Source organism: Carya illinoinensis, chromosome 13, assembly GCF_018687715.1.
Source record: "Carya illinoinensis cultivar Pawnee chromosome 13, C.illinoinensisPawnee_v1, whole genome shotgun sequence".
In the NCBI taxonomy this organism is placed as follows: domain Eukaryota; kingdom Viridiplantae; phylum Streptophyta; class Magnoliopsida; order Fagales; family Juglandaceae; genus Carya; species Carya illinoinensis.
In genome coordinates, this window is record NC_056764.1 from 33,592,304 (window position 1) to 33,603,827 (window position 11,524).

Below are 11,524 nucleotides of genomic sequence, written 5' to 3' on the forward strand. Positions count from 1 at the left end.
TAAAATATAATAAATAATTTAATTTTTTCAAATTTTAAAATAATAATAATATTCAAAAATAATATTATAACAATATCTTATTCAATTTTCAACTTTTATCTAAAACCATCTCATTTTATCTCACTATATATCCAAATGCTACCTAATTCTACTTATTATCCCTATACACAACACACAATATTTCTTTTAATTTCTTTTTTCATTTTTCCCATAACAAGTATATGGTATATAAATGATAAGTTGAACAATTCAATTATTTTAATAAGAATAAAATAAAATAAAAAATTAAGAAAAAATTTTAAAAGAAAAATGATATTTGCAGTCGTGGAATGAGAAAGCGCCGCACAATCACTTTGAAAAAAGTGAGTAAATGTGAGATCCACATGATAAGAAATTAATTTTTAGTAATGAGTTACTCTTTTAAAAAAAAATGTGCGGCGCTTGCAGTTGATGATTGGCATTGCCCAACATTATACATTGATTTTTAAATAAAATTTTTCATTTTGATGTGATAACCAAACTAATGCATATATATATATATATATATAAAATTCATTTCTCGAAACTTTCGAGTATGTGGTATACAGGATCAGGGTTTACTCTGTATGGGTAGGTCCCAATGGCCCTACCCATATTCTTGGTCATGTGCAAATTAATTAGTTACTAATTTGGAACATTGTATAAATAGCTAGTACATGTTCAAATTAAATTATCAATAGGTTTCACATTATTCATGATGTATAAAAACGTAATGGGAGTGCAAAAGGAAAAAGACCAAAAGAACATGTTCCATCAAATTTCAAAGATCGATATGATATATATGTACTAATTGATATAAAAACTAGATTAAGGTGTATATATATAGGATTATTGCTACATACAATCATGGAGGGTGCAATTACAGTGCAACCGCTTTGAAAAAGAGTGGGGTTTACTATTAAAAAATTAATTTTTTTTCTTGTGGATCCCATATTTATTCATTTTAAAAAAAAATAATTATGTGACATTTGTACACTAACGACTGAAAGTATCATCTCTCTCTATATATATATATATATTGTTATATTTTCAGCCCTCTCACAACAAATATTCAAATAACCAAATTAATGTAACTAGTTGTAATATGCAATTAATTTAAACAAAGGACAACCAAAATTCCAAGAAAATTAAATGATGAACGTTATCAGTTTAGTTTTCTATTTTAAACAAGTTAGAAATCTGAAATCACAATATATATTCATGCAAGATCAAAAATAAATGCAAGAATAATAAAATAAATGCAAAATCAACACAAGAAATTACGTGGTTCGACCCTAATGGTCTACATCCACGGCAGGAACAGTTTAGGAGTCTTTATTATTGAAGAAAGCTTCAGAATAGAGTTTACAATCACTTACAACATTTCTCATCGCACAAAATAGAAGGTGGCTTCCTCGTATTATTCTCTAACGAAACCACACCTTTCTTGCACTTGATCTTCTCCTCAAAGTGCTGATTTGATCTTGATGAAAAACTAGGGTTTCATTGATCTCTGTATCTCTCAGGCGGCGTCTTCACGAAGAAGAAGGAAATAAAATTCTGACTCTGCTTTTAACCCGTAAGGCTCACATGTCTTTATATATATAACTAGGTAATTACATAATTGCCACTTACCCAATATTACAAAGCATGCCATTAATGAAATACATGGAAAAACAAACGACAAGTCGTTGAAAAAATAAAAGCTTGGCACATCTTCAACAAATCTCCACCTTGTCAAGTCTTTTATCCTTGCAAACTGATCTTCTTCTTCCTCTAGACTGTTCCTGCAAAGTAATCCGAGCTCTAATAGCTTCTCATATTAATCAAATTTAGGCAATGCCTAAACTTGGTAGCTGGTAGGGATTTTGTCATCATATCAGAAGGGTTTTCCTCAGTTGGAATTTTTTCTACTTTAACCTCTCCAGATGCTATTACATCCCTTACAAAATGAAGTCGAATGTCTATATGTTTAGACCTTTCGTGGTATACTGAATTCTTGGCAAGATGTATAGTGCTTTGGTTATCACAGTGAACTGTGATAACCCCTTTAAATATGCCTAACTCATGTGAAAAAACATTTAACCACATAGCCTCTTTTATTGCTTTTGTCATAGCAATATATTCAGCTTCAGTTGTTGATAAAGCAACTACAGATTGTAAATTAGCTTTCCAACTAATAGCCCCTCCAAATGCTGTAAATACATACCCAGATAAAGACTTTCTGGTATCCAAATTAGCAGCATAGTTAGAATCCACAAATCCCTCTAACTCACTCCCCTGCTGCACATCCCCTCCAAACCTCAAACCTAGACACTGTGTTCCAATTAAGTACTGTAATACCCACTTTATAGCATGCCAATGTGGCTTCCCAGGGTTACTCATAAACCTACTTACCATGCTAACAGCATAGGTTAAGTCAGGTCTAGAGCACACCATATCATACATGATGCTTCCCACCATGCTTGCATAGGGTATACCTTGCATAAGTCTAATGTCTTCCTCGGTTTTAGGGGCTTGACTTATGGACAATTTTGAATGCTGTCCTATTGGTGTGCTAACAGGTTTTAAATTAGACATACCAAACCTGTTGAGGATCTTGGTGATATAGTTTTTCTGAGATAGATAGAGAAGTCTTCTTTTCCTATCTCTAACTATTTCCATACCTAATATCATCTTAGCTGGCCTAAGTTCCTTCATCTCAAATTATGTTTTCAATATACACTTGACTTCTTCAATTAGCTCGGCATCCCTACATGCTATAAGCATGTCATCTACATACAAGAGTGGGTAGATAATGTGGTTCCCAGAATGCCTAAAATACACACAGCTATCATAATGACTCCTTTTAAACCCATTGTCCAACATATGAGAGTCAAATCTTTTGTACCATTGCCTTGGGGACTGTTTAAGTCCATACAATGATTTTTTAAGTAAACATACATGATCAGTGTTGGACTTATTTATATAACCCTTAGGGGGTTGCATGTAAATATTCTCATCTAGTTCACCATACAAGAAAACCGTTTTTACATCTAATTGCTCCAAGTGTAAATCTTCATAAGAAGTATAAGATAGAATTAACCTTATTGAACTATGTTTAACAACAGGTGAAAAAATTTCATTAAAATCTATCCCTTCCCTTTGAGTGAATCCCTTTGCTACCAACCTAGCCTTATACCTAGGACCCTCAACTCCAGGTATGCCCTCTTTCCTTTTGTAGATCCATTTAGACCCTACCAGCTTAGCCTTTTCAGGCTTAACAATCATTTCCCAAGTATAATTCTTTTTCAAAGAATCCATTTCCTCATCCATGGCCTGTACCCATTTCTGAGACTCAATACTTTCCATGGCTTCCTTGTAGGATCTAGGATCCATTTCTACAACTTCATATGCTACGGTCAAAGCAAAAGCAGTCAGCTCAGCTTGACCATACCTGATGGGAGGTTTTATAACCCTCCTCTTTCTATCCCTGACCAAGTTGTATGAACTAACTCCACCTTGGTCCTTATCACCTAAAGTGGAAGTTTGAGTCTCAACATCCTGGCCTTCTAATTTCTTCAAATTATTCTCAGGTTGCTCCACCTCAAGATGTATCTTCTCCGGGTTAGTATCCTGAGTGGGTTCAGGTCTTTTAGTTTTAACCCGAGCCATCTCATGTTCATTAAAGACCACGTCTCTACTAATGATACATTTTTGTATTCCTGACTCATCAATCCATAATTTGTACCCTTTTACTCCCTCAGGGTACCCTACAAAAATACATTTCATAGCTCTTGGTTCCAGTTTGTCAGTTTGGGTATGAGCATATGCAACACACCCAAACACCCTCAAGTAGTCATAGTTAGAAGGTTTTCCAGTCCACATTTCTTGAGGAGTCTTAAACCTTATGGCTGATCAAGGATTCCTATTAATTAAATGGACTGCAGTTGTCGCAGCTTCAGCCCAAAAGGACCTAGGGAATCCTGAGTTTGACAGTAAACATCTAACTCTCTCCAATATGGTCCTATTCATTCTTTCAGTTAGACCTTTCTGTTGAGGGGTTTCCCTTACTGTTTTATGCCTAGCCATACCCTCTTTCTTACAGAACTGATCGAATTCACTTGAGAGATACTCAAGTCCATTATCAGTTCTTAATTTCTTAACCTTCCTTCCTACTTGAGTTTCTACCAATTTCTTCCATTCCTTGAATTTCTCAAAAGTGTCACTCTTATTTTTAAGAATGTATAGCCACACTTTTCTGGAATCGTCATCAATTATAGAGAGGAAATAACTTCTCCCTCCATGTGAATTGACCCGTGCTGGACCCCAAATGTCCGAGTGCACATAGTCCAGGGTTTGTTTTGTAGTGTGAGTGGCTGTTTTAAAGCTTACCCTTTTAGCTTTCCCAAGGATGCAATCCTCACAAAAAGGTAAATTTTTCAATTTTTTCTCACCTGACAACCCCTGTTTATGGAGTTCTAACAATCCCTTGTGACTCACGTGACCTAACCTTTTGTGCCATAGAGTTACCTTATCCTCACCTTTCTCTAGGATAGAAGAAAACTCACCTATAACAGTTTTCCCAATGAGGGTATACAAGCCATTTTTAATGACTCCTTTCATCACAATAAGTGAACCCTTAGTAACCCTCAAAGATCCAGATTCAAATCTAAAAGTGTACCCAGATAGGTCTAACACACCTAGTGAGATTAGGTTCATTTTTAATTCAGGTATGTATCTAACCTCAGTTAAGAGTCTTTCAATACCATCATGAAGCCTTAGTCTCACCGACCCTATACCCTGGATTTTACAAGACTTATTGTTACCAAGCATCACAAACCCCCCATCTAAACTAGTGAAGGTTTCAAACCATGTTTTATTAGGACACATATGAAAAGAACATCCTGAATCAAAAGAACATCCTGAATCAAGGATCCATTCTTTTCCTGAATCAACATCGGACGTATTTAGAACCTCGGCACTCTCATACTCATCACTCACAACCGAGGCATCCCCCTCCTCCTTAGACCCATTTCCTTTGTTAGATCTCTTATCAGGGCAATCTCTTTTGAAATGCCCCTCTTTGTGACACAAGAAGCATTTTAATTGCTTCCCTTTAGACTTGAACCTACCCCTTACATTGTTTTTATTATTCTTTCCCTTTTGACCTCTTTTTTCAACTCTCTCCCTCACAGTCAAGCCCTCCCCAGTTTCAGATTTTATTTCAGACATGGCTTGTAATTCTCTGGAGTGTAATACGGACTGAACCTCATCTAAGGTTAGTATTTCCCTCTCATACATCATGGTCTCTTTCAAACTAGCATAAGTATTATCCAGAGAACTCAACAATAAAATTGCTTGATCTTCATCATCAATTTTAATATCAATATTAGCCAAATCTAAAATAATTTTATTAAAAGAATCTAGATTGTCAGAAATCGATATACCTGCGGACATCTTGAATGTGTAGAGCTTTATTTTCTTGTACAGTCGGTTGACTAGAGATTTTGTCATGTAGAGGCTCTCTAATTTCAACCAAATTCCAGCAGCGGTGTCTTCATTGGCTACCTCCCTCAAAACTTTGTCTCCGAGAGAAAGAATGAGTGCGCTGTGAGCCTTCCTCAAGATTTCTTTCTTATCCTTCTCTTCAACAGTTTCCATTTTCTTTTCTCCAAGAAGAGCTTCTTGGAGACCCTGTTGAGTGAGAAGGGCTTTCATCTTGATCCTCCACAGCCCAAAGTCATTCTTTCCATCAAAATTTTCAATATCGAACCTTGCAGTCCCCATCGAACCTGGCTCTTGATACCACATGTTATATTTTCAACCCTCTCACAACAAATACTCAAATAACCAAATTAATGTAACTAGTTGTAATATGCAATTAATTTGAACAAAGGACAACCAAAATTTCAAGAAAATTAAATGATGAACGTGATCAGTTTGGTTTTCTATTTTAAACAAGTTAGAAATTTGAAATCACAATATATATTCATGCAAGATCAAAAATAAATGCAAGAATAATAAAATAAATGCAAAATCAACACAAGAAATTACGTGGTTCGACCCTAATGGTCTACATCCACGGCAGGAACAGTCTATGAGTCTTTATTATTGAAGAATACTTCAGAATAGAGCTTACAATCACTTACAACCATTTCTCATCGCACAAAATAGAAGGTGGCTTTCTTGTATTATTCTCTAACGAAACCACACCTTTCTTGCACTTGATCTTCTCCTCAAAGTGCTGATTTGATCTTGATGAAAAACTAGGGTTTCACTGATCTCTGTATCTCTCAGGCGTCGTCTTCACGAAGAAGAAGGAAATAAAATTCTAACTCTGCTTTTAACCCGTAAGGCTCACATGCCTTTATATATATATAACTAGGTAATTACATAATTGCCACTTACCCAATATTACAAAGCATGCCATTAATGAAATACACGGAAAAGCAAACGGCAAGTCGTTGGAAAAATAAAAGCTTGGCACATCTTCAACATATATGTATGCATGCTAATCAGTACTTTTGACAACATGATCATTATGATTAATGTGAAGTACCATATATTCTACTTTAGACATGCACTAAAGACATTGTTTGAATGTTAAAATGAGAGGATGAGAAATCTATAAAATGTAGTGAGACTATTTGTGAATAGTAGTGAAATGGTTTGACTTTGGATGCTTTATTATATTTTGTGAAATGAAAGAGAAAATGTTGAATAAAAATATTATAAAATTCAAGTATCGTTAGAATATAATTTTTTAATATAATTTTTGTTTTGAAATTTAGAAAAGTTGAATTCTTTTTTGTTGTTTGTTTAGAAGTTTAAAAAAATTATAATGATTAGGTAATGATAATTAGATGAAAAAATTGAAAATTAAAAATTAAAAAATATTCGTATCGATATATGTTTGAGAAGAAAATTAATAAAATGATATGAGATTGGTTTGAGATGGATATCCAAACGGGGGACCCCTAATTCATGATCACGATCACGCACATGAGAAATAGTTGAAAATTTTCTAATGGAAAATAATGTATTAATTAATTAACTAGCTAGTTAAAGTAATATCTATATTATATGCGAAATAATGACTGATGTATATATAGCTAGGCAGGGTGGCCAGCCACGTAAGTACGTACGTAACAATTCATGTATTACTATATATAGAATTAGTCACGTACGCTAGCTATATATAATTAAAAATTATAAAGACGTCGATGTCGTCTAAATTAATATCTAATGATCATGACCAATATTTTATGATAACAAAATTATCTAAGCTGCTAGCTCAATTATTATTATTATTATGACTAATTCATAATTCCATGCACGTGAAAATATCGAGGAGAAATTAAGCTACAAGAACTATTTTAAATTGCACTGTAATTATTTGCATGTATGAAAGGTACTTAATGGCTTTTAGTTCTTTCCATTGAATTTTAAATACATACTCCGGATCGACTACGTTAATCGAAGATAGTGCCAGCTTGACGATTCACGTCCACGTACATATGCGAAAAGGCCAACAAGCTGACAAATAATCAATCAACAAAAGGGAAGAACGAAAGAAGATTAATTCAAAGTACTGACTAGCCGATCACAGATCATGCATGATCGATCATCATATGGCACAGCCTGATCGAAATTATATATATATATATATGATTCAGATTAATATATATATATATAATATTATTCAAAGTATATGATCAATTACTATATATATATATATGACTTTTCTAGCTAGATAGCTAGTCTAGTCACGTGCATATATATAAAATATGGCAAGCTAAATCAACAATGATCACTCTTCCTAGATCTATATATAAGGCTGAGTGCCTCTACCTTGCATATTGTAATTACCTTAAGAACACACATGCGCGCATACAGTAGTTATGAGCAAACAACCTCTGATCATGAGTTCCATTTCGATATAAAAGAGCTAGCTAGAGCTCATTTCTCTCTTTCTTTATCTAATTTTTTCTTTTCTAGATCAGCTAGCAGAGAAAAAAAAGAGAAGATTGATATTATGTCTTCTTTTTTAGTTAAATTGGCAATATTTAGTACTCTTGTTGCCAGTAGTTTTTGGTGTTCACTGTCTAATGCTACTCGACTGAGTACCACGTTTTATGAGAGCACGTGTCCGAATGTGTCGAGCGTCGTGCGTGGTGTGGTAGAAGAGGCTGCTCAAAATGACGTCCGAATTGGTGCCAAAATCATCCGTCTCCATTTCCACGATTGTATTGTCGATGTAAGTTTTTTATCTAATTATATCGTTTATTAATATTGATCGATGATGATCAGTACGTACCTACGTACGTACGTCGATCCATGTGTAAATTTATGGATCGTTCAATGCTTAATTGATGAACTTCGCTTTGAATGATCAATATAGACCAGTTCTTTATCATCGATCAGGACCTTATAGAACTGTTACGAGCTTCAAACCCTTAAAAAAAAAAAAAAAAAAGAACGAAGTCCGAGAAAAAGCTGCTATACGTAGGCGATCATGTGGCATTTCCTTCGAGTTTGTATAACCATATATACATGAGCGCATGCATGCATGCACATTAATCTAACTGCAGAGGTATGAATGGGTGCAGGGTTGCGATGGTTCAATTTTGCTAGACAACGCAGATGGAATAGAGAGCGAGAAAGAGGCACTTCCTAATAACAACTCAGCTCTTGGATTTGAAGTCGTAGATGAAGTTAAAGCTGCGTTAGAAAATGTTTGCCCTGGAGTTGTTTCTTGTGCAGATATTTTAGCCCTTGCTTCTCAGATCTTGGTTTCTTTGGTAATTCTATGATCATCATCATCTTAATTAATAATTAATTAGCTAGAAATTAAATTAAAGTACTTCACTTTAATTAGTATACGTACGTGATCATATATTTTTCTCTAAGTGTATGTTATACGAATTAACTTTTTCTGTGTCTCGATCGATCGAACATAAGCTCATAAAAACAACAATTAAATGTAGTATTTATATTATATAAATTAGTTGTTAATAATGTAGGCTGGAGGCCCGACATGGGAAATTCCATTGGGAAGAAGAGATAGTAGGACTGCCAACCGACAAGGAGCTAATGATCTCATTCCAACTCCTTTCGATACACTTAAGAATCTTACAATCAAGTTTGATGGTTTTGGACTCGACGCCACTGATCTTGTTGCTTTATCTGGTAATTAATCTATCCATAAAAAAATTAGATAAATTATAAAATATTTTTACCATATTAATTCAACATGATATAATTATTCGAAGTTGTGATCATGGGTAGGCATGGCTGTTAAATTTATTTGCAGGTGGACATACATTCGGTCGTTCGCAATGCATATTTTTCCGTCACCGCCTTTACAACTTCAACAACACCGGCGTCCCAGACCCTACCGTAGACAAGACATACATGGAAAAGCTTCGCCGGAGATGTCCTGACGGCGGAGACAACAATACACTTGCCAACTTCGATCCAATTACTCCCGATAGCTTTGACAATGAATACTTCAAACTCCTCCAAAACAAGCAAGGGATCCTTACAAGCGATCAAGTTCTGTATTCAACAAGTGGGGCCGACACAATTGACATTGTCGACCGTTTTGCAGATAGTCAGAGTGATTTCTTTGAAAACTTTGCTCGGTCAATGATAAAACTCGGAAATATAAGCCCCCTGACGGGTGACGATGGAGAAATCAGGTTGAATTGTAGAAGGGTCAACTGAATTAATATCATGTCATGAAACTATCTATCTATCAAACTATATTAAATTAAAAAGGATATATATTTTAATAAAAGAAATTAAAAGCCATTGAATCCTAAAGGCCGATCGATGCAGGTATGATCGATTAGATATATAGTAGTCGATCTTTTTAATTTGTGAGAGGGGGATATTTAAGTGTTTGATAATTTGCTAATTAATTATTCCCTCAGTGATGTGACAGGTGTGTTTTCTAGCTCGCTCTTGGGTTTGTCTCCTTCGATGCTAGAGGAGAAATTAATGTAACGCCCGTGATGGCATACATATATATATAAAGACCAAAGATTTATATTATATGTTACTATATATACGTACTGCATGTGTTTTTCTGCTTGATAAGAACAATATCACGACTGGTCTTTCTCTATCATTTTTCTTTCTTGGAAAACAAGGAAGTAGCACTACTTGATTAATTGCTATATGATATGATGCTTTGTGGGTAGATCACCATGTATATATCGTTTCCAATTAAAATAATTACTTATGAATGCATGATATATTAACGTCGTACGAGTATATATATGTATCCAGTTGATAAAATTCTCCAAATACTGCAATAGAGCAATAGCCATAAGCCATGCATGCAGATCGATCATACGTACAACCGATCGAAGCGAAATATATATATATATATATATAAATTAACCAATCAATTAGTCATGATGTAACAGGCCGGCTTAAATAGCATTAACAGAATCCAGTTAAAATGAATTAATTAATATGCAGTCTGATCGTTCGTAATTGGGACCCCTAGCTAGCTGCAGCGGTACTGAGAGGCCTTCGAAGTGGCCTTCCCAAATGTGCTTGTCGGCATGCCCAGTTGTCCTTGCTGGGCGATAGCTAATTAGCACAAGTCTAATCCCGTTGGTTGTTAGAGTGTATTGAAATCAAATCAGTTTAATTTAATTTTAAATTAAATCTAATATTAAAATACATAATTCTTAAATCATTAAATTCATCTCAATTTAAAATCTTTTTATATATGAGACCTATAATTTTTTTCAACTCAATACATCTTTACACACGGGACGTCCCACAACCTTTTTTAATTTTTCATAAATAAATCTAAACTCATTTTAATATCTAAACACATCTTAGGTGAGCCCTACAAAAATTACTTCACTATCTCAACTCACTACCATTCATAAATGAGTACTACTGCATCCACAAAGGAATCATACAAAAACAAACCCAGAAAATGATATGCCTTCATCTAATCCGTTAGATCTGCTTTACATAATTAAAAGTAACTTTACAATTTGACAAACCACATTAAACCACGTCAATTTGTAGAATTACTTTTGTGTAATCACTTTATGGCTAAAGTATTTTCCTTCATAAAGAATTGAACTTAGCTTAACATCCAAACGCAATATAAATAAAATTAGCCCTTAAAAACCTAGCTAGGGAAGGACTACTGCTCACCATTTTACACATGGGTGATCGTACGTAATTAGGGTGGCAATATGTTACATGATCAGTTAACCCAATACGAACATGATACAATAATAGCGGGTTATGGTTTAGTCTTAACGGGTTCGGATCAAAACGTGTTGACTCGTTAAGACACGATTGCTTAATGGGTTGATAACGAGTCAACCCGTTATGATACGTTAAGAAAGTTAAAGTTACAATTATACATTTATACCTAAAAGTAAAATTGTTAGAATTTTAATTTCGATATTTTTATTATTTGGATTGTAATTTTAAACTTTTAGTTAGTTTTATTTTTATAGATATTATGATTTTAGCATTTATTTAA

The 11,524-nt window shown here is 34.2% G+C and overlaps 1 protein-coding gene across 1 annotated transcript; it reads left to right on the top strand.

Annotated features, from left to right (window-relative positions):
• The first annotated feature begins 7,849 nt into the window (after positions 1-7,849).
• On the top strand, positions 7,850-10,132 carry LOC122292558 (peroxidase A2-like). The gene is made up of 4 exons (XM_043100967.1): positions 7,850-8,257; positions 8,610-8,801; positions 9,024-9,189; positions 9,314-10,132. The coding sequence occupies exons 1-4, from the start codon at positions 7,883-7,885 to the stop codon at positions 9,724-9,726; spliced, it is 1,146 nt and encodes a 381-aa protein (XP_042956901.1). The 5' UTR covers positions 7,850-7,882; the 3' UTR covers positions 9,727-10,132.
• Positions 10,133-11,524: the final 1,392 nt, after the last annotated feature.